This window comes from Notothenia rossii (assembly GCF_949606895.1).
Source record: "Notothenia rossii genome assembly, contig: scaffold_95, whole genome shotgun sequence".
In the NCBI taxonomy this organism is placed as follows: domain Eukaryota; kingdom Metazoa; phylum Chordata; class Actinopteri; order Perciformes; family Nototheniidae; genus Notothenia; species Notothenia rossii.
Genome location: NW_027639734.1, coordinates 43,169 through 66,708, shown reverse-complemented (window position 1 = coordinate 66,708; position 23,540 = coordinate 43,169). Strand labels below are relative to the sequence as shown.

General features: G+C 39.6%; 2 protein-coding genes across 8 annotated transcripts; both read left to right on the top strand.

Moving 5' to 3' along the window:
* The first annotated feature begins 965 nt into the window (after positions 1-965).
* On the top strand, positions 966-7,426 carry LOC307027473 (uncharacterized protein). 2 transcript variants are annotated; one of them, XR_013804658.1, is made up of 4 exons: positions 2,777-2,846; positions 3,302-3,356; positions 3,700-3,853; positions 6,037-7,426. XR_013804658.1 is itself a non-coding variant. In XM_079695727.1 (3 exons), exons 1-3 carry the CDS (start codon positions 1,165-1,167, stop codon positions 6,161-6,163), a joined length of 474 nt encoding a protein of 157 aa, XP_079551853.1. In that variant the 5' UTR covers positions 966-1,164; the 3' UTR covers positions 6,164-7,426. The 2 variants fall into 2 exon arrangements, 1 of the variants encoding a protein (XP_079551853.1); XM_079695727.1 differs by lacking the exons at positions 2,777-2,846; positions 3,302-3,356 and adding an exon at positions 966-1,357.
* Positions 7,427-15,134: 7,708 nt separating this feature from the next.
* Positions 15,135-23,263, top strand: LOC307027475 (uncharacterized protein). 6 transcript variants are annotated; one of them, XM_079695730.1, is made up of 13 exons: positions 15,135-15,352; positions 17,005-17,356; positions 17,541-17,661; positions 18,042-18,140; positions 18,799-18,872; positions 19,015-19,118; positions 20,174-20,228; positions 20,455-20,546; positions 20,791-20,908; positions 21,050-21,151; positions 21,247-21,417; positions 21,591-21,767; positions 22,136-23,263. In XM_079695730.1, exons 5-13 carry the CDS (start codon positions 18,842-18,844, stop codon positions 22,246-22,248), a joined length of 963 nt encoding a protein of 320 aa, XP_079551856.1. In that variant the 5' UTR covers positions 15,135-15,352; positions 17,005-17,356; positions 17,541-17,661; positions 18,042-18,140; positions 18,799-18,841; the 3' UTR covers positions 22,249-23,263. The 6 variants fall into 6 exon arrangements, with proteins under 6 accessions (XP_079551856.1, XP_079551855.1, XP_079551854.1 ...); XM_079695729.1 differs by having other exon boundaries at positions 17,277-17,356; positions 18,042-18,872; XM_079695728.1 differs by having other exon boundaries at positions 18,042-18,872.
* The last annotated feature ends 277 nt before the right edge of the window (positions 23,264-23,540 follow it).

Here is a 23,540-nt window from a genome sequence, read left to right as displayed (position 1 = left end):
AATCCCGCTGATTATAATGAGTCTGTGCAGTTACTGGAAAGTAACCCTGAAATGAAAACGCATCACGGTATTAAAGGTGACAGTGTTTTCAACAAACTGTCTCACTTTCACGTCTGTCAGCCTGGACTGCCGCCCTGTCTTGCACATGACCTGTTTGAGGGTGTGGTTGACTATGATTTAGCAATGTGTTTGCAGTTCTTAATCAAAACAGAAAAGTGGTTCAGTTATGAGGTCCTTAATGCCAGACTCAAATCATTTCCTGGTGAAAGCAGCAACAAGTTAAACGCTATTCCCATTAAAGGAGCAAAGCTTGGAGGCCATGCAGCCCAAAACAGGTGGCTTTTGAGATTCTTGCCTATTTTAGTGCATGACCGTATTAAAGATGCTGACAATGCAGTATGGGAACTGGTACTTCTTCTGAGGGAGCTAGTTGAATTTGTCTGTGCACCTCGCCTTTCAGAGTCGCAGATTGCTTATATGAAGGATCTGATCGAACTGTATGTGGAATCGAGGCAACAGTTATTCCCACGAGTTAAACTTAGACCGAAACACCACTATCTGCTTCACTATGCTCACTTGAGTTTACAGTTTGGCCCACTCATACATACTTGGACGATGCGCTTTGAATCGAAACATTCTTATTTTAAAAAGGTGTATTAGGGCAAGTAAAAACTTCAGAAATGTAACTAAGTCACTTGCTGATAGACATCAGTTGTTTCAGGCCTATCAGTCTTGTGGTAGTTTATTTAGCCCCCAGGTTCAAGTTTCAGACTCCACCAGGTTCTATCCTGAGCTCTATGACCAAAGCATAAGGACAGCAGTTGAAGAATTTGGACTTGACTCGAGTAACTCAGTTGTCACAGAGAAGGTCCAGGTTAAAGGCACGCCATATGGAAATGGTATGCTTGTCTTACTGAGATATGCTAAAGGCCAACTACAGTTAGGACAAATAGCGAGCATTATTATAAAAAATGAAATGAGTGTCCTACTTTTGCTTCGGGGGAAAACTGCCAGCTGGGTTCCTGAGCTTGGAGTCTATGAAGTTGATGAACATATGTCTGATATGTTCAGCTGCCAAAATCTGGACAAACTTAACGATTATTATCCACTTTCTTCTTACCAGAGAGGTGCGAGGTTGCTCATTCCTCTTAAACACATGCCAACATGGAGCTTGTGAAAGAGTTGGTTAAGAAAGCCATACCATCGCTCATTAGTGATAAGATGGATGCACTCATGGCTAGACTGGTGGAATTAGGAGTTCAATGTGAAGATGACCTGATCCTTGTGGAGGCCCCGGACATTCAGGACACTCTGCCACTCATTCAGTGCAGAAGACTCGTTAAAGCTTTCCAAGGAGGTAAGTTTTTTTATTTGTAACCCTAATCTGCACAGTACTGAGGGGTGGACAACACCGACAAAATCAAATATCACCATTATGTATTTATGACTATGTAATGTTAACAGTAGGGTAAGTTCAGTTCATTCTTTAAAATCAGGAAAACACAACAGGTATCACAATATGATACCCAAAATCCTATTCAATAATCTCATATGATATATCAATATATTGCCCAACCCTGTATACTGTCTGTACAAATTCACAGACCCTTAAGGGTCCATTTGTACCCCTGGTGGTCTCCAACGGACACTGAAAACCAGTGTATTAATTAATTAGTAGCATTGGTGATGTGGTTAATTTATGGGGTATGTCCTCCATAGATTCACAAGCTGCACCACAGTTCAGAAGCCCTGGCCCTGGTCCTACATCTACACCTCTGCCACAGAGTGATGATCTGTCCCCAACACCACCTGAAGCACCACCTGCCCATACCCCATCTGCCCACTCCCCATCCTGTGAGCCATATTCCATACCATGGCACAAAATGCCCTCAAAGCTCATGGATGTGTTGGGTGAAAAGAAATGGGTAAAGTCGAAAGAAAGACTACAGATGGTTCGGATCGTTGTTGATGATTACCTCCATAAACACCCTGGAAGACCTGGTAGATCCAAGCTGATGGAAATCGCCAAGAACATTGTAGGACAATATCCTCTATCTTTCAAACAGACAGAGCCCTTTGGAAATATGCCGTTTGCAAAAGATGGTTGTGGTCCTCTCTTTACCCAGCTAGAAAACAGAGTTGAAAATATTAAGAGAACATCAACTCCAGGAAAGAGGCAAGCAGAGGGTGGAGAGGGTGAAGTTCAGCGGAAGAAAAAGTCAAGAAATTCCGATCGTTATGGATGTGTGGAGTGGGATGTTGCTGTCAAGGGAACTGAGAGTAGAGCAGAACTGCTGTCAAAACGAAATGAATTGAAAAGTGCCTTCAAAACCCATGATCCTCAGGTAGGGCTCCAACCATCCATTATGTTCTTGTGTATGTATGGATTACTTTTTGATTGAGTAATGGAGAGGCTAATATTTGAGTTTCATTTATTTTTGGTATATCATATCGTATATTATATTGATAATTTGTTTTATTATTGATTGAATTTATTAGTTTGATTAACTGTTGCCTCATATCTTTAGGAGTCATCTGTTCGAAAACTGATGGCTGAAACATATCCCATCCAGCGTGAAACCATCAACGACGGAACCAATGTAAAGGTCCTAAAGGAAGAGTGGCCATTTCTATTTGAAGCTGCTCACCTGTTTGATCATGCATCTAGACTCCTTGGCTTTTCGGTACAAAACAAGCTGGCAAAGGAGCTTTCCAAAAAAGAACCGGGTATCAACAACTTCCTTGACACCAAAGGGATGAAGATGGGTGAAGGTTCAGTACAGCTGATCTGTGGCATTGTGAGATACTTCAAGGAAAACCCTGATCACCTTTTCTGCAAAAATGAGGTACATTTTATGGATTTTAAACCCCACTTTGCGCTGCTGATAATATCGAAATTGGTAAACCATCTCTCCTGGAAACGAAGATAAAAGGAAATCAGTAAAATCCTTGATTTATTTTCCCGACCAGGAGAGAATCCCTCATATAATTATACACTTCCATCCCGGCAGAGCTCCTCTGTCTTGGAGGACCAAATGCTGTCCCCTAATAGAACAAGGTCTTGTAAGGACAGACTTTCCCCCCCTGACCGAAAAGGATTCTGATTCTAACATTAATCGATTATGTTTGTGTAAACAATATTTTTTTATAACTACTATTAACATTATTGTCTATGGTTGCCTCTGATATAGACGCTGGCAGATGGTCTATTTGCCTGCCTGACTGTGTGTTTGCGTACATTGGAAACATAAAATCAACACATTCATATGTGTATCTTTGTTGTTTTATTTTCCGAAAACAGGACTCCGCAGATGCTGAACTCAGCCTCCCCTGTACCCCATGCATCCTAATCAGAGGTTTGTAGTTGAATCATTTTTGCATCCCAGCAAACTTGGAGATATGTTCTCCATTTGTTCTTAGGTTTACTGATGAGACAATTTGTTGTGATGAAAAGGTATAGAGTTGGTTGATTTTGTTTTGTAAATGGTGCTCAGAACTATGTTGATTAGGGCCAAAATCTTTAAATTTAAGTACACTTGTATGTAAAGTCAAACTAAATGCAGAATACCTTTTCAAAGTATGTGTTGCTTGTTCTTACCATAACCTGTGTTTGGGCTGAGTATGGAAGATTTGGCACGTGTGTACGTTATTATTTTTTTTAATTACTAATACATATTGTTTTTGTGATCTATGTTTAAGGTGACCATCTATTCCAGATTGCTGTTGATCAGGAAGTTGTGAATGACCACATCACCTCCCCCATTGTGGCCCTGAGCTATGCTTTCTGCTTGTTTTATGTCTGCAACATTGAATATCCAAAGGAGATGTCTCTTACCCTGGAATTCATGCAAAGGTAAGCAGCTCATTGTTTTGAAATGTATAAGCTGGGGTATTCAAATTCTGAGACTGAGGGCTTCCCACCAGACAAACAATGTAAAAAGGTATCCACTCATCGTCCCTTAGATTACTAGCATAGTTGTGCTCAATTCCAGGATGCTTATGGGATCATGATTATTAAATATAATATATATTATATGTTTTGATCCCATTGACACTCTACAATCGAGCCAAGATATTCATTGCTCTTTGACAGGGGTCTTCAATGTTGTTCAGTCCAAGGACCCCTTAGCTGAGAGAGATGAACCAGGGACCCTGCCTAAAATTGTATTGCAGATTCAACTTTTTCATAGAGTTCATAGACCTGTTTGACAGCACTATCACCAGTGTTGTGTAAAGTTTGTTTGCTTACACATGATCTTTTCTATTGTTTGTTTCATGTTAATGTGTATTATCAAACATATAATCACTTAAACCCTCAATACTTAATACATTTTCCTATAACACAGGCAGCACAGTTTGCAGCTTCCTGTTGAAGGCCCATGCTCTTTCATATAACTTCAGACTACACCAAGTACATAGAAAAGGTCTGTCCTAAGGCATTTGGCATTTATTAGGCTCTGACACTGGGTGATTGGGAAAACATGTACAATATTCCTAACAACTATCTCTGAGCTATCTCTTTAACCAAAGACACACATTTAGGCTATTCTATGTGAGCTGCTTTTGTGACTAATATAACAAAATCCATACCAGGATTCATGCCCCAATGTTAATACTTGTTGTGTAACGTGTACATTTGCACCAAGTGTCACAGTTACCACTCCACTTAACATTTGACGCCTGTGCTCTTGTTGCAGATGAGCTTAGTGGTTGTGTCACACTTAAGATTGACTGAAATCTGACAAGTAGACTGCGATATTGAAAGTAGCAAATTTAGATGCAGTTTTAATGCAGTGGTTGTATGTTTGAAATCAAAATTGAGCAACTATGTTATCTATTTTGTGACTAAAATTTATATAGACTGTGTACAATCATAATCGATGCAAATAAATCAACCCTCTTTACCTTGGCTGCCTGTAAAGCTGCTGCAATGAAATCTGGACCTCCGTCTTTGTGCACTGGATCACAACTCGCCTATCGTGATTATGTGGATTGGTCTGCATTATGAGAATACAAACAAACATGATCCACCTATAGTATGTAGCCAATAACCAAAACCATTGTGGATTTAGTAACTCTTCCTGTCAAATGTTCACCTGTGCATTTAACAAACTATAACACCGCACACTGTCACCTCTAAATTGTATATGTATGTTTAACAAACACACAACTCCACGATAAATTTAGCAAATACCAAGACATTTTACATATAAAATATAGAGGCTGCTGCAGTAGGCTGCTGTAGGCTATGTCACAGTGGTGATTATGACAGGAAAAGTCACTAAATACACTATATAGCCTAGTTTGTCAGCACAAAATAATAGTTTTGTTAATTCATATTGTAAAGGTGCATAATGTTTGTATTCTCAAATGCAAACCTATTACCACCACCGAGGATTGGTGATCCAGAACGGGTTCAGACGGACCAGAAAGAGGTCCCACTGTCATTGAAACAATCTTCCCGGACAGGACTGTTTACAACAGACTCGCCGGCCATTTTTGACGGCTCATGTAAATTATATATTTTTTGGTCACAAAATAGACCATGCAGTTCCTCATTGTTCATTAATTTTAGACATACATTTCAGATTAAAAGTTTGTTATCAATCGTCACAACTTCTTTCAGCACTCGTGACTACTAGCGACTACTACTAGCTGTGCTACTCATGCACTGAGTTAACGGTGCCCTGAGATCGTTCATTGCACGTACAGTATATCCACACAAGTCACAGGTGCACGGGTTATGCTGACATTTCCAGTATAGTATGTTGGTGATGAGCAGACTTTAACAGCACGTTGTCTGAGTTGCTCAGCTTACAGGAGCAAAGTGTTATTGTAGTAGTAGTATTTTGCAACATTAGCTGTAGATGGAAACACACACACGGGCATGGTGGAGAAAACAAATGTATGCTATTTTAGACGGCTCCACTCCTGTAGAGCCACACTACAAGTAGTATCTCAGCTTTGTCTGCATGTTACTCTTTAGTTTCATTCATTTAGTTGCATGTGCAGCTAAACATATTTCTGTTTCCTTAGAGTTTTCTTTGGAATGAATCCTGACCGAGGGTCCAAGGCTGAGATGAAGGGGAAGAAACATCATCACATTCCTCCAAAACTGTCGAAGCTCGTGACTGAGCTGAAGGAATTTGACTGGCACATGTGAGCTTTCCTCAAAGCTCAAAACCGAACTTTTTGGACTGGACTTTTGGACTGAACATACCAACACACACACACTTAAAAAAAAAAAAGTTTACTTTTTTTAAATTTGTCATTGCATGTTCTCCTACAGGTTGGGGCAGCGCCTGTCAGCGGGGAATGTTGAGTGGGAGGTGTAGGACGGAGTTGCTACATCCTCTTGGAAGGGGCTCCTCCTTCCTCACTGACAGGTGAGCCAGTAGGGTGCAACAGCAGTGGCAAACAGTGGGAGGAATTTATAACTACTAATTTGATCTTGAGGCGCACATGTACACACAGCCCAACCTCTAACATCATGGTGTTAAGAAAAAGGTTATTGTTGCTGTTATTTTACATACTTGAATGTATGTTCATGTTAGGGTTTTACAATTTTATGGAAATGTCTTAAAAAAAAAACATTTGTATGGCACTCAGGTAGCGAGGGGTAAAATGATTGCCCACCACCACAGATTCTTTGGGTTCAAATCCCCCATGTTCGGGGGGAGGGAAGTTGGGAGGGTGATATTTGTCACTGCATGTCCTCCTACAGGTTGGGGCAGCGCCTGTCAGCGGGGAATGTTGAGTGGGAGGTGTAGGACGGAGTCGGTACATCCGCCTGGAGGGGGCTCCTCCTTCCTCACTGACAGGTGAGCCAGTAGGGTGCAACAGCAGTGGGAGAAAAGTTCAGTTTTTTCATTTCATCATTAAATGCACTTTATACATTAGCAAAAAGGAAATAAATGCACTTTTATGGAAAAAGTTTTATACATTTTGTTCAATTTCTATATATTGTGCTTTATTCAGTTTGCTTGAAAGTGTAATGATTGTTATTTATTTAGGATTAGGATATATATATTTTTTTTATCCCAAGATTAAAAAAAAAAAGATATTAGGATTAACGGAAGTGTCTGTAAATAGTACATACTAAGGACTGTTAAAATACGGAATTGTCCGTATTAGGATTAACAGAAGTGTCCGTAAATATTACGGACAAAGTCTTGTTAATCTACAGAAATATCCGTTATAAGGTTGACAGAAGTGTCCGTATATGGTACAGACAAAGTCTTGTAAATCTACAGAAATATCCGTTAAATTGTTGACGGAAGTGTCCGTATATGGTACAGACAAAGTCTTGTAAATCTACAGAAATATCCGTTAAAGGGTTGACGGAAATGTCTGTAGAATAACGGACAATGTCCTGGCAGCAAATTACCAGCACTTTGTCCGTTTTTCAACGGATTTTTTTTTTACAGTGTAGTTAGTCTCATCGTTGTTGCTGATGAGACCCACCACAGTAGTGTTGTCTGCAAACTTCACGATGTGGTTGGTGCTGAAGATGGGTTTGCAGTCGTGGGTCAGCAGAGCGAAGAGAAGGGGGCTGAGCACAAATCCTTGGGGGGCCCCCGTACTCAGTATGAGGGTGTTTGAGATGTTATTGTTGACCCGTACAGCTTGTGGTCTCTCTGTAAGGAAGTCCAGCAACCAGTTACAGAGAGAGGGGCTGAGGCTCAGGTCTGTAAGTTGTTTTAAAGCTGCTGGGGGATGATGGTGTTCAATGCTGAGCTGAAGTCTATGAATAGCATTCTGACATATGGGTCCTTAGTCTTAGTCTTAGTGTCCAGGTGTGTGAGGGCTGGGTGGAGAGCGGAGGAGATTGCATCCTCTGTGGACCGTTTAGCTCGGTAGGCAAACTGAAACGGGTCCAGCGATAGGGGGAGGGTGGATTTGATCTGCTTCATGGTGGAAGTTAGTGCGACGGGGCGGAAGTCGTTGAAGCCGGATGGCGATGACTTCTTTGGCACTGGAATGATGGTGGTTTCCTTGAAGCACGAGGGAACAACAGCCTGGCCCAGGGAGATGTTAAAAATGTCTGTGAGGACATCTATGAGCTCTTCCGCGCAGTCCTTCAGCACATGACCAGGAATACCTCATATTTACTATATTGATTGTAAGATAGCACAACTAAACAGAGTGCAGACAGACTACTGATGCCTCCTCTCCACATGAACTTCAACCTCTCTGTGAAGGTCAGGTTTAATGCAGTATGCTGCTTTGTTGCTTCTGTAGACTCTGTGCTCTTTCATTCCAGTAAAACTCCTCAGAAACCATTAGAAACCAGTATTTGACCAAAAAACAAAACAATTGACAAAACTTTGAACTATGAAATATATTAAACTTTGGTGAGCTTCAGCGGGGTAATGCCATATCGGAGCTCCCTCACAAATACCCAGGGGGTAAATTGGGCTGGGGCTGTCCGGGGCTAAGCCCTGGCACATAGGACGATGCTCTGACGTCGTCACCCTCACACATTTGTCATAAGTTTACAAAAAAGGATATATATGTTAACACTTTTCTCGTTTTCTTAATATAGACTATATTTAGGGTCGATATGTGTTGACTTTACTTTAAAATAGCAGATCTCTGTGACCCGATATACAGTTGCAAGAAAAAGAATGTGAGCCCTTTGGAATTACCTGGATTTCTGCATAAATTGGTCATAAAATGGAGGAAGCCACTTCTGTCCAGAAAAAACATTGCTGCACGTTTGAAGTTTGCAAAAGAGCACCCAAAATATTATGTGGACAGATGAAACCAAAGTTGAGTTGTTTGGAAGGAACACACAACGCTATGTGTGGAGAAAAAAAGTCACAGCACACCAACATTAAAACCTCATCCCAACTGTGAAGTATGGTGGAGGGAGCATCATGGTTTGGGGCTGCTTTGCTGCCTCAGGGCCTGGACAGATTGCCATCATCGACGGAAAAATGAATTCTCAAGTTTATCAAGACATTTTGCTGGAGAACTTAAGGCCATCTGTCCACCAATTAAAGATCAACAGAAGATGGGTGATGCAACAGGACAACGACCCAAAGCACAGAAGTAAATAAACAACAGAATGGCTTCAACAGAAGAAAATACGCCTTCTGGAGTGGCCCAGTCAGAGTCCTGACCTCAACCCAATTGAGATGCTGTGGCATGATCTCAAGAGAGCGATTCACACCAGACATCCCAAGAATATTGCTGAACTGAAACCGTTTTGTAAAGAGGAATGGTCCAAAATTCCTCCTGACCGTTGTGCAGGTCTGATATGCAGCTATAGGAAACGTTTGGTTGAGGTTATTGCTACCAAAGGAGGGTCAACAGTTATTAAATCCAAGGGTTCACATACTTTTTCCACCCTGCACTGTGAATGTTTACCTGGTGCGTTCAATAAAAACATAAAAACATATAATTGTTTGTTTGGTTTTAGCTTAAGCAGACTGTGTTTGTCTATTGTTGTGACTTAGATGAAGATCAGAACACATCTTATGACCAATTTATGCAGAAATCCAGGTAGTTCCAAAGGGTTCACATACTTTTTCTTGCAACTGTAGTTTGGCTTAGTGAACATGTGTCTCTTCCTTGGAGGAGCAGCATCACCCGGACTCCGCTGCTCCTTCGCGGCTCCTCCGTGCAGAGAGTCTGCACTGCAGCGGTGTGTCAGCGACGTGCAGTCAGGGGAGGCACGGATTGGCCATCGGGAAAGTCAGGACTTAAACACCGCCAGTAGCGTGGCGTGGGGAAAAAATTAGGGGCTATTTTCCAAAATCTTATGGAGAAATCCCATTGCTATTTGGTCGAGGGAAACCGAGCGCAGCTTACTTCCGCTTTTGCACCACTAAGTTGATGCGATTTGATTGGATTGTGAGGCAAGGGAAGCCAGCCGCCTCTGGCTTCCCTTGGCATAGCCCTGACCAATCACAGGTTGTCAGGGGCATGACGTGAGCCTCATCTGATTGGTCAATCCCTCAATTTTTTTTCACCAAGGGAAGCAAATTTCGGCTGGCCTCCTCTCGCAACAGAGAGTGCAATCTACTGTTTCACCATAACATCTAGAGGGGCACTGTTTCACTCTTTTTAAAATACTCAATGAGAATGGGGGAGAGACGGGCCGGCAGCAACACACAACAAAGAATTTCCGAAACTAAACGAAGTCTTTTTATTTATTTATTAAAATTATAACTACAATCCGAAAAAACAGGGGAAGCCTGGCTTCCCTTGGCCTCTAGGAGAAAACGCCACTGAACACCGCGGCTTTCTGGCTAGCGCTTAACATGTGGGACCGGACAGCTTTGATCCCCATCGACAGACTCTCCACCCCCCCCCCCCCCCCCCCACACAGAGCGGAGCAAGGCAACGAAACTTAAAATAAGAAGCAGCATTTTACGGCGCGCTATGCATGGGGCCGACTTGAGGGGGTTTCCCGAAATGTTGTTTCAGTCAATTAAAGGGTGTTTCATATTGTCGTTGCTGTGGACCTTCTTAATGCCTTGGAAAATGCTGTTTAATACTTTTTAATAGACTTAATTTTTGCTAAATTGATTTATCAACTTTTAATACTTTTTAAGACCCCGCGGACACCCTGTATGAACCCCACAGCTTCCGGTCTTCCAAGACCTGACCGGACAAAAAGACGCAGGCACGAAACATACTACCAATAGAAATACATTGTTTTTAAAAGACGAAAAAAGGTGTTGGTGAACACGAATCAATAGATTACATTTATTTTGTGACTATAACACGAAATGCCGTGAGACTTGGTTGCGTAATTAGACCTTAGCTTGTTAGTATGTTGTTATAAATTATAAACTGAGGATTTGACCGGGTCGCGATTGTAAACTGTGTTCGTTATTCTCCCGTCCAGGAGAGAAGCTTTAAAAGGAGAATAAATGGAGTCTCTGTGAAAGTGCAATTGGGTACTTTAATAAAAAAAGGCGCGGGTTGGTCACAAGCATGATATTGTTCAGTCAGACAAACAGCTGTGATCCGCTCCTCGTTAGGGAAGAGAAGAGACCCGATCCCTCGTCCGGTGCTGTTATATATATCCTCTGCTGGCTCCTCCCCGCCAGCCGGCTCGCCTCGTCTCCAATGTCCGTTGTTGCATTTAAACAGAGGATTGGTTCTTTTCACATTCAATATATGCTTAACACGCCTTTTCTCCTCATATTCTCTTTCTTTACTTTTCATGTAACACATTCTAAACGCTGTAATCAATACTCTAAAAAATACTTCTCGGCTGGTTTGGTTTTCAGTCATTCCGGATGTTGTCACATGCTACTCTCGTCTGTAAACAATAATGTATTCAAATAAACTGTACCTTCATTTAATATTCAGCATGGTAGTATCTCGACATCTATAGTTGTAGTGTTAAATCAGTAGGCTTCGGTTTGCACCACTCCATATCATTTCGCTACTAAATTCACCTCTTTAGAAAATTGGAAATTTACCACATGCTAACTGCCAACCGGATATGAAAGAGTTTCAGAATAAAGCTTAACAGCTGGTTGTGCACAAGAATGTCTGGTTTTTCAGTGTAAAACTGCATTAAAACTGACGGCATGTTTAAACTACATTTCCCCATTAAAACATTGATTTTAATTTCTAACACTATGGTTGATACTTTTCGAAACAGGCTTTAATATAAAATCTTGAAGTATTATACAAGTAAAACTACATTTTGCTTTAATCCCATGTAATTTTAGAATGAACACAGTCTTCCTTTGAAGATGTATAAGTCAGGTGTCTTGAGTAGTCAAAATTACCTACAAATCATTGTACACATTTGTAAATATTATTTTCCACTTGTTACCATTGTGAGTCTATTTTTATGCAGCTCTGCATGATTTTGTGGCTACAATTCAGGCTAATACGCTACCAGAGGTGGACTAAGTAGTCAGATATTGTACTTGAGTAAAAGTAGAAGTACTCAGATCTTTTAGTGAAAGTAGAAGTATTCAGATGTTGTACTTGAGTAAAAGTAGAAGTACCAGAGTGTAGGAATACTCTGTTACAGTCAAAGTCCTGCATTCAAAATGTTCCTCAAGTGAAAGTAGAAAAGTATTTTCATCAAAATATAGTGAAAGTAGCGACAGTAAAAGTAATCATTGTGCAGATTGGTCCATTTCAGAATAATATATATGATATGTTTTATAATGATTGATCATTGAAGTGTTCTCAAAGCTGTTAAAGGTACAGCTAGTTTGAATGACTTTGTATACTGCAGGGTAGCTTGTGGATTTACTCCAGGTGGAACTAAAGTCTGATTTAACACTTGATTATATTTCACATCATTCATCCACATCTGTAAAGTAACTAAAGGTATTAAATACATGTAGTGGAGTAAAAGTACACCATTTACCTCTGATTTGTGTTTACTGCCAAACTAAAAGTACCTCAAAACTAGTAATCAATAATGTATTGAAAAGTTATTTGGCTGATTTATTTTATATTGGCTCAGCCAGGTTATATGGGATGCCCAGTCTACTGACAGATGGTTTACTCATTTTGAAATTTTAAACTTCAACAGCTGTAAGATGCTTAAAAAGCTTGAAAATGCACCTTGAAAAGTGCTTGAATTTGACTTTGGAAAAGGTGTAAGAACCCTGAAAATTATAATAATTTAGTTTAATGTTTAAATCCTCAGACCTCTCCCCCGCGGGACCGCGCATAATCATAACCTCTGCAGCGCATCAACCTGCTGCTGAGCGTGCCACATTCAAAATGGCTGAGGTGAAGCTCTCTACCGGAGAATACAGCATTTTCAATAACACTTCCTCAAGAGCGAAATCCAACGTCTAGGAGGCTTTTGGTGTCATCCTAGATGGAGAAAATAACCAACATCCCACGCTTTTTGAGACAAATATGCAACTGCGTGTGTTAATAATTGCACGTTTTCACTGCTCATATATATGCGGGTTCGTGTCGGGTTGCGGATATTGTGCCGACGGGCCGGGTCGGGTTGCGGAACTAATTGGCAATATGTGCGGGTAGCGGGGCGGGTTCGGTATTGCACGTCGCGGGGGCGGGTCTTGGAAATCAGACCTGTGCAGGACTCTGGCCTACGGTCACCGCTGCACAACAACATGGATCCACAATAAAGGAAGAGGGATTTCCCCCTCTCGTCGCCTTGTGTTCTCACGCCATCCTCCTCTTCCCACACACCTCCCTGACCTCATTGCATACACTTGATCAGCTTCCTTGTGTATGTGTGTTTGTGTCCTGAAGCGTGGCCCTCGACATGCTGACCGCTCCTCGGCAGGTGGCCTCCTCGTCTGAGAGCTGACCTGCTTCTCAACTCATTAGGACCATCCACGCTCGCGTCAGCGTGGATGAGCATGGACACACAAATGCTTTCCATTACACATTTCACAGCTGTACCAAAGCTTCTGCTCGTTAAACTAAGGCAGTGTGTGTTGGGCGGTGGCTACCTGAGTGTGTGTGTTGTTATGGGAGGATGACGGTGTTCAGGACCCCGCTCTGCTGAGGTCAGATCATCACAGCGTCTAGTACACTTACACACTTCCCTAAACAGGTCGAACCACATGCAAGTTGGGGGACGAAGTATTCAGATGCTTTACTTGGGTACAACTATCAATACATTATTGTGAAAATACTTTAAAAATGTCACTCTTACGTACAACATTATTATCATAAAAATGTAATTAAAGCATAAAAAGTAAAAGTACTCATTGTGGCCTTCATGTGCATATATAATTATGAGACATTCCTAGATATTATTGTTGGACCAAGGATAATTGTATTGTTGTAGGCAATCAAAGTTCTGATTGACTTTTTGTAAAACTCTTTTGTGACTTAAAGAGTTAGTACACTAGTTTAATTTTTTGAGATGGATTTAGTTAAAAGTAGCTTAAACTGTTAATACATTACAGTATTTCCCTTTTGAATGTAGTGGAGAAGAAGTTTAAAGTAGCATTTATACAAAGTACAGTACTTGAGTAAATAATAATAATAATAATGCATTTTATTTATATAGCGCTTTTCACAACTCAAAGACGCATTACAGTATTAGGGAGGGTAGACAAACAAGGACAGGCAAACAAGTAAGTATAGTAAAATAAAAAAATAAATAAAAATGCAGTTAAGAGGAAGTGTACGTAGTCACTTCCCACCTCTAGGGCATCATTTATAAAGCGATATACGCTCAAAAAAAGACGTACGCCAGTTTCTACGCAATGTTTGAGATTTATAAAATACTAACTTAACGGGAAAACGTGCGGTCCTCCACGCAAACTCTAACTCATGCGTACGCACTAAGCACAAAAACGGGAGACGAGAAACTGCGACACTGTTGGCAGAAGGAAGAATGGAGAGAAATATGTGGAAATAATACCATAAATAAAATGTTACCTCTCATTTATCATATATGAAGAATTCATTTTCAAACATTGACTAAAGCAAATCTTAAAATGATTAAACAAACTCCTGTTTGAGACTCCTCAGTGCACACAAAAACGTAACTTGGAGAAATATATAAATACGGATATGTTATTTAAAACCACCTCGAATATGTTGTGTTAATGTTATGACATGTTTTCTCATAAATGATGGGGTAAGTAGGAGGACATAATTATTTTAAACTGACGCCGTGTTGCATTTCTATAGGTCGTAGATACGAGCATGGTTTTTTATCACGTTTAATCGTATTTATATGGAATGCCATTTAAGCCAAAATTAAATAAATACATAAATAATTAAATAAATACATATATATATAAATATGCCTATGAAATAAATTCTGAAATAAATAAATGAGGCAATAAATATGTATAAATGCACATTTAAATACACATTTATTTATTTCATGCGACTTTTATTTCATAATGACACATTTATTTATTTCAAGAGACTTTTATTTCATAATGACACATTTATTTATTTCAAGAGACTTGTATTTCATAATGACACATTTATTTATTTCAAGAGAATCGTATTTCATATTGACATATTTATTTATTTCAGATGACTTGTATTTCGTAATGACGCATTTATTTATTTCAGGTGACTTGTATTTCATGATGAGACATTTCATGATGAGAGATTTCCATTCCTTATATGCAAATGAACGGGGCGTGGTTAGCTCACAGATCCAGAGACCCAGACCAAAGCAACCGCACCACAACACTGACTCAATAGCTTTTGTTTCACACTCCAGTACTCTTAAGTGGTTTGCAAACTGCCAATAAACCAAACCGGTTCAAGAACCATTCTTCTGCTTTTCTGGTGCTTAACTGGTTCTTCTCTGGTCTTATCTGGTCCGCCCAATGCTGCTCTTCTGAGAGCAACGCTCTGAAAGCTCTCTCTAGTCTCTACTGGGAAACAGCTAAAAGTCCTTCTGGAGGTAAGCAACGCTATACAATTACACCCAGTCTGAGAGTAAAATATTTCTCGAAGGTTCGTTTTGCTTTCTTACAACGTTAAGTTAATGTTAACGTAACCTTAAGTTTGCTAAGAGGCTATTGTTACGAGCTAGCTGTCTTAGCTAACAACGTTATTTTACAAGTTGACAGAGTTAAGTTGTGTTTAAAATCGTCAATGTAAAGCACGTTAGAGGTTTTTAGTTGGACATGAAGTTAGCTAACGTTAGCTAACTCTACCAGGTTAGCATGTCAAACTGTACTTTATGTGGCAGCTAGCTTAATACAAAGAGGGGTTTTGTGCAACCTGATCTCACCAGAATGTGTGACTCCTCCAGGACTACTTAACACCGCATTGCGTGGTGGAGTCACGGAATCTTTTATATTTGCGTGTCGGCACCACGCAAACAACCCCAATGTAAAGTGTATGAGGCTCCTTTGTCGTGGTGCACACACGCATTTCTACAACGTCCTGCAGTGAGCTTTTTATTCTATAAAACGTTTTAAAAATCTACTTTATAGCTTGTAGTAACTCACGGGAGGCTTCTTTTATTTTATTTGTATTCATAATAATTTTTATTTTTCGTCAGAATGTATTATTGTGCATTATTTACCAATGTTTGTTCTCAAAAAACGGTGCATTTTTATTAAATTAGTTATTTCTAAGGAAGGCCAGAGCTTCAGTGGTGTCAAATAGATTGTTCCCTTTAGTTTACGTTATTTAAAAGACAATTACATTCATATTTGATCCTTAATAGTAATAATAATCATTTTTTTTATGACAACGATAAACCAGAAGAAGATGCCGTCGTTACCACGGCAACGTTATGTCGCGCTTGACGGCAGTGACGTAGCCACGTGACGTTGCCCACGATCACGTCACTTTCATTAATTTCATCTCACAACGGAATACATTAAGTATCTCAAATCAAGGGGAGTTTATTTCTTTAAAACACGAAATGATATTGCTTTTATTTATTTCACTGTAGCACAGTCTCTATGGCGTTTCATTCCTGGATATTATGTTGATTTTTGTAGTGTGTTTAGCTTTTACAATAGGCTACACGCAAGCTAGCGGCCACGTTCAGCTAGCTTCCGGCTTTCCGGTCAAAGTGTGTAGCTGGATAGCATTTATAGTTTATACAGCCAAATTACATAAGCTGTCCCCAGCACAGTTGGATAGTGGAGGTGCCTGCTAGAAAAATATGTTTAAATGCTTGTATTTGCCCATGTGTTGTAAACACAGCTTTCAACACAGAGTTGTAATAGTGGAATCGCCGATGGAGTGGAACAGAAATGTGGACCTGGAGTTTTTCCAGAGGATTTGACTGGCCAGTGGGGACATTGGGATTGTTACATTGTAGAATTAAAATATATAGTAGAAGATATAAGATATATAAATTATACTAAATTATTATTGCATAATAGAGTAATGCACAGATTAATTATTATTGCACTCTCTTCATTTTGTGTATTGTTTGTATATTGTGTCTGTATTGTTTGTATGCCATGTCCCTCATAATATAACAATATGCACAGTATAAATTATATATATTATTGCATAATAGAGTAATGCACAGATGTTACTGTTATTCTAAATAATCCTAATCATGTTTTTATTTTTCCTGTTTTACAGCTTCTTTACAACTCTATATCAGCAACACACACATATCCACACACATATCCACACACACACACACACACACACACACACACACACACACACACACACACACACACACACACACACACACATATAAAACCTATGGCACTTTTAAGAGCCACTCTCTCTCTCTTACTGTCTCTCTTTCAATCACTCTCTCACCTTCTCTTTTGCAATCACTCTCTCTCACTTTCTCTTTTAATTACTCACTCTCTCTTTGTATGCCATGTTCCTCAACCGTGAAGTGAGGGTCTTTGAGGATCCCAATGAGGCCAGGATGCACATGGCAGCATTGATTAGCGAGGCTCTTGTCCATGAGGCCAGGGTGAGGCTTTTCATGATAAGCAAATACCCAAGTCTGTAATATAATCATTGCTTTTTATTGATGTAATGTAAAGGGTCCGTTAGACCTTTTTATGCAACCGTTAAATAATTGCTCAAATATAAGTGCTGCTGTCTTATGTTGTATTACAACTTTGTTGTTGATCTCAACCTCTGAAAAAATATAGGCTACTGAAACCCCTGCCATCCCTCCGAAAAAGAAAAGAAAAAGCAGGAAGAGACCCCTTTCTAATCCAGTGGTCACACGCAGACGTGAGAGACAATGGGAAACTCAACGCTCCGCATCAGGTTTGTTCTTTACTATATCATGATTTCTAAATCTAAGAATAAAGATAATTCATAACAAAGTTATTTTGGTGTACACAGTAAGAAATTATGTAATGTAAAGATACCTCTTGACAAATCTGTTGCAATGTTTAAAACATTTTCAAATTAAATCAAGATATTGTAAGAGCATGTGACTGATAATCCTTGCTTGTGTTGTATTTTTGAACATGTGTACCTCGATTTGGATAAAAGTATGGCAAATGTAAATTGTCATTGTGATGCTGTGGTAATATGTTCTTAGTTTCATTACCTGCAGTCCTTACAGAGCATTTTCATATTACAATTAATTGGTGTCATTTTAGATTGATTGAAGGGTTAAGCAAAAATGACTGTCTCTGCAGCTTCACAAGCCAGAAGAGACGATCCTGTGCATGGGGAAGGCCTTCAGCTAGCACATCAAGAGTTTGGTAGTCTTGGTGACTATATTGATTATAACAGCAGTTGAGTGGCACTAAAGTTTTTCCCAATTTTTCCATTTTTATACTCATCTAGTTAATCATAATAAAGTATTGAGTGTTGACTGTTTCATGACAAGTGAATGCATATTTGGTATAAGTATCACTGGCTAATATTGCTTTGGATGCATATAATTAGAGATGATCCGATCACGTGATCGGGGATCGGAGCCGATCACGTGATTTTCAAAAGATCGGAATCGGGAGAAAAAAGATCGGGGATCGGGATTTTTTTTTTTTTTAAATACTTTTTTTTTAAATGTTGTATTCAATGTTACAAAACAAAAATGACCATGTTCAAGTCTTAAAGTCATCCTGAGGCCTTAGTTTTGGTTTCAAATTACAAAACATCATGTCTGTGTTGCTTCTTTGGGGCTTGTTTTCACAGACCTGGTTGCTTATTGCTCTCAGATCTGGCAACAGAGTGGGCAGGGCGCAGTGTCTAATTGTAGCAGTAAGCTAACGAGTATTGATAAGCTTTATTTTGTTTTGATCCAATGCTGCACAACTGAACTGATCCAATGCTGCTGTGAAAAAAAGAAGCTATATCCATGTTGGATTGCATGTTTAAATAAAAAAAATAACCTTAAGGGACAACTTGAATGCTTTTTTTCTTTTTTTTGTCTTAATGCATTGCATAAAGATCGGATCGGGAAAAATCAGTATTGGCAAATTGTCAAAATCAAATGATCGGAATCGGATCGGGAGCAAAAAAAGGTGATCGGGACATCCCTACATTCATAGCATGTTGCTATTATTTGTCCGCATATATTTTTCCAACTCAAAAGTGTTTCAGTATACTACCTTAATATCCATCATACCAGTTTTAGGGTGTCTTAACAGCTGTTTTATTTTTTAGAAACACATCTCCAAGAGTTAAGAGACACTCTAACTGCAGTCCAGGTTCTGGGGGCAACAGACGGAACGGTTTCTGCCTGGGCACAAAGGCAGCTTCTCAAAGATGTGAGAATGAAAACTGCTAGGCCAATGCTTTTTAATGCAAAACTCTCAGCTGAGAGAATAGCCATTCAGAAGTGCCACAGATGCTGCGCAGAAGAAGCGGCTATTAGGTGCCTGGACTGTGTTCCACTGGACATGGAGTTCCTCTGTGCAACCTGTGACATGGAGGCCCACAAGAGGAATATCTTCCATGACAGAGAGGCTGTGTTCAATGGATTTCTGGAGCCCATTCCCCCTACAACTGCTGTGGTGTAGATAGTCAACTAAACTCTCAAGTTGCTTATCTGTTGATCATCAACTAATGCTTAATGTAATATTCAACTCAACTTTAGTTGCTTATCTGTTGATCATCAACTAATGCTTAATGTAATAGTCAACTGAACTTTAGTTGCTTATCTGTTGATCATCAACTAATGCTTAATGTAATATTCAACTAAACTCTAAAGTTGCTTATCTGTTGATCATCAACTAATGCTTAATGTAATATTCAACTAAACTCTAAAGTTGCTTATCTGTTGATCATCAACTAATGCTTAATGTAATATTCAACTAAACTTGAGTTGCTTATCTGTTGATCATCAATTAATGCTTAATGTAATATTCAACTAAACTTGAGTTGCTTATCTGTTGATCATCAACTAATGCTTAATAATAGTCAACTGAATTTTCGTTGCTTATCTGTTGATCATCAACTAATGCTTAGTTACTTGTCGGTTTGAACGGTGCTGTTGAATGTCGACTGATGCACTGTTGACATGCTACTAAATGTCAACTGATGACTGATAGAGTGTTAACTATGGACTATCAAAATAAAGTGTTACCCAACTATGTATGTGTCATCTCAGTGACAAGCCTGTTGATTAGTTGAAAGCATATCTTTTATGTCTGAGTTCAAATGAAAGATAGACAGCTCATATGTTCAGCAACACTAAATGCATGCATATTGTAGGAAGTCAGTCCACAAGTTTTCTCTTAAACCATCCAGTTCAAGATCTATAATGTGTAGGTGATATTGTTATGTAATGGTGACCGAACATTAATTATAACATTCATTATAGGTAAACAGCTTTCTCTCCAGGGCAGCTCTGGTCACAAAATACATGACAAAAGCAGGTTGGTATTAACACTACACACTGTGATAAGGCAGCCCTGATAAGTATTTTACAGAGAGTTCCCTCCTTAAAAACATTATTGGTGTATTACTTTACTGTAATTACCAGTTCAACAACCTTTCAACAATTGGCTTTAGTCAAGTCTATCAGGTTTCTCACTCAGTATTGCCTTTTTGATGTGAATACTTACTTTTTTTGTTTGTGGATATATTTTTTGTCTTTTTTAGGAAGAGTGAACATGCTCACTCAACAGGCCATGGGCTGGAACAGAAGGAAGAGGGACAACCTTCATCAAGTTTTAGCCCACATATATGTCAAAGTAAGGGCAAATTACAATTGTCTTCTCATCTGACATTACATATTTATGAAGGATGTCTGCAATGTAACCTCATAGCTATACAGTATACATTATGTTCTCCCTTATCCACACTTCCTCTTGCAAGTCAGATGGTGTCATGGAATGTTTCAACTGTTCTTCTGAAGGTCTTGTACTGAAAACTGGTGTTCTTTGCATTATGGTGTTGCATGGTGCTTTTCGCTGACATTTTCTTTTTTTTGTAAAGATCACAGAGAAGGCAAAGGTGGAAGCTGCCAGCTTCAGCGACTTCAAAAAGGAGCACAACCTTGATCAGGAGACCATACAGCAGTGGGTGTATGATGTCAGGCAATGGGCAGTCACAGGTAAGACATAACACAGGTTTTCCATATATACATCTGTTAATTACTGTAAGTTTAGACACACAATATAAGTTGGCCATATGTTGAAACTGAGACTGTCACTGATTGTATCTCTTCTCCAATTGTTTTTTTGCAATTATTTAGAGAGAGTCTACGCCCCACGGTGTACTGAAGGACTGAGGGTGGATATTGAGAACATCACCGTCACTCTTTTGCGCAGGAAGCAAGATCTGTATCGTCAGCATGGTTTGTTGTCAAACGTAGTTATTGAAATTACCTTTCAAAAACAACAAAAACATTCTGGCACCATGACACAGTTTTGTTTCCGTTTCACTTTGCAGACAGCAACCAGGCAAGGCAAAGGAAGAGGAAGAGAATGAGAGAGCTGAAGAAGAAGCTTTGCGAAAAAGTTGTGCAATACAACACCGGAGTGCAGGAAGAACAGATCGACGAGGAGTTGGCTTGCAGTCTGACAGAGGGCTACATCTTACCATGGGAGAGGCATGCAAATGGTAGGATAATTGCTAGTTTGGCTTGTTGTTTTTTTAGTCTATACCAAAATATGAAAGAACCAATGCTATTGCTACAAAGATTTGTGTCTCAGAAATGAAAATCATTCTGTAATAATATAATATATGAATAAATATTCCTTTTCCACTACTCCATTCCTTTCCTCAACCTAAAGGCAACACCTTCAGGTTGAAGAGATCTGTCTTTGACCAGGTAATGCTGGTCAGACGTTTGGAGGAGGAGCAGAGCATCCTGGTGAAAGAGATGTCGCAGCACATCATGTTCCTTCTGAAGGAAGTGCAAGAAGTGGAAGCACTCAGAGGACAGACTTTGGAGGGCATCAAAACCAGCAGTATGTCTGAGATCTTAACATTTGAATATTTTCATCACCTCTTCAACACATTACATGTCTTACATAAGTAGAACACATCTGTCACTGTGTCAGGCCGAAGTGAAATAGTAAATTACTGAAACTATTCATTATCAAGATCATAATCGATTATTTTCTGTCTATTGACTATTTGTTAAGCACTATATAAACATTAATCAACATGTCCCATTTGGCACCCAATATATAGTAACATCCTTCAGTTTAAGATGGATTTACCTATTTTGTAGTGTTTTTACATATGCAGCATTGTACAATGCAAAGAGATTTGCAATTGTCATGGTTTGTTTACATTGAGCCCTTTTGCCTTTTGTGTGATTATTCCTCTACAGATTTCGGTGACCTGACAGAGGATGCTGCACATGGGCTCAAGAGTGTCCTCAGTCGGAGGTGGCACTTCCTCAAAAGCCAACACAAACAGGCGGACATGCGTACAGCGGCGTAGCCGCTATGGAATGCCATGATCTTCAATTACAGCAGGACATTGAGGAGTCGGATGACAATGACTACACTAGCCCTGAGTCTGAGGAAGAAGACTTGTAAAGGTTTCTGCCAAGCAACACAGAGGCACTGGAGAGCTCTTTCACAAGCGACGTGTCACGTCCACATGCTGGTGCACGCCATAATAATGACAAAACACATTTAAAACACACTTAGAGCCATACAAAATAAAGACAGAATGCAGCAGCTCGTCTGGTCTTCAACCTTCCAAAACATTCCCACACCACGCCGCTCCTCCGCTCCCTTCACTTGCTTCCAGTAACTGCCAGAATCCACTTCAAGACACTGGTACTTGCGTACCATGCTGTGAATGGATCTGGCCCTTCCTACATCCAGGACATGGTTAAACCGTACACCCCAGAACGTGCACTCCGCTCTGCATCAGCCAAACAGCTCGCTGCCCCCGCACTGCGAGGGGGACCCAAGTTCCCATCAGCAGAAACACGTGGGTTTGCTATCCTGGCTCCAAAATGGTGGAATGAGCTCCCCATTGAAACCAGGACAGCAGAAAGCTTACACATCTTCCGGCGTAGACTGAAAACTCATCTTTTTAGACTCCACTTCGAGCGATAGAATTATTAACAAATAATTACTAACAAAGAACTACGAACAAAGTACTAATACTAACAAAGGACTGGCTTATCTAAAGCCAGTTGAGTAGCACTTTAAATGTTTTAGCTCTATGAAACCTGATGTACTTATATGATTCTGCTTTCTTCAAGTTTGTATCTTCCTGGTCGAATGCACTTATTGTAAGTCGCTTTGGATAAAAGCGTCAGCTAAATGCAATGTAATTTAATGTAACATTATAAAACACTATATATGAGAACGATATTAAACTATGCACTTGTTTCGCCCGAGTTCATAGTCATGTGAAAATGTGTTTATATGTTGTACTTCCGTTTATTTAAAGCGCTTTGACTTGCTGATGTGTATGAAAATAAATTGCCTTGCCTTTATATTTAACTGCCTCTTATTACTCAAACAAATGCTATACAATGGTTGTTTTCTTGTCACTGCATTTTGTCATTCGTTGATTATGAACTGTTAATGTGAATACATTGTAAATAGAGTTTATACAATAACATAATCCTTTATTAGTAACATGTGCATAATGCATGGTAAATATCAACACATTCTCACTCCCAACTCGTACTTCTCATGTTGTATTACTTTCTAAACCACACAGTGTTATTCACTCAACAATAAGACACAATTATCCTTGTGTTTATTTAT

What these genes read in the sequence shown, in the direction of transcription:
- LOC307027473 (XM_079695727.1), top strand. Translation starts at nt 1,165, where the DNA reads ATGGAGCTTGTGAAAGAGTTGGTTAAGAAAGCCATACCATCGCTCATT. An exon ending in CGTTAAAGCTTTCCAAGGAG is followed by an intron (nt 1,358 to 3,699) that starts GTAAGTTTTTTT and finishes TCTATGTTTAAG; the next exon opens with GTGACCATCTATTCCAGATT. An exon ending in ACCCTGGAATTCATGCAAAG is followed by an intron (nt 3,854 to 6,036) that starts GTAAGCAGCTCA and finishes CTGTTTCCTTAG; the next exon opens with AGTTTTCTTTGGAATGAATC.
- LOC307027475 (XM_079695729.1), top strand. Translation starts at nt 18,842, where the DNA reads ATGATCGGAATCGGATCGGGAGCAAAAAAAG. An exon ending in TAGCCCACATATATGTCAAA is followed by an intron (nt 20,547 to 20,790) that starts GTAAGGGCAAAT and finishes TTTTTTGTAAAG; the next exon opens with ATCACAGAGAAGGCAAAGGT. An exon ending in GGAGGGCATCAAAACCAGCA is followed by an intron (nt 21,768 to 22,135) that starts GTATGTCTGAGA and finishes ATTCCTCTACAG; the next exon opens with ATTTCGGTGACCTGACAGAG.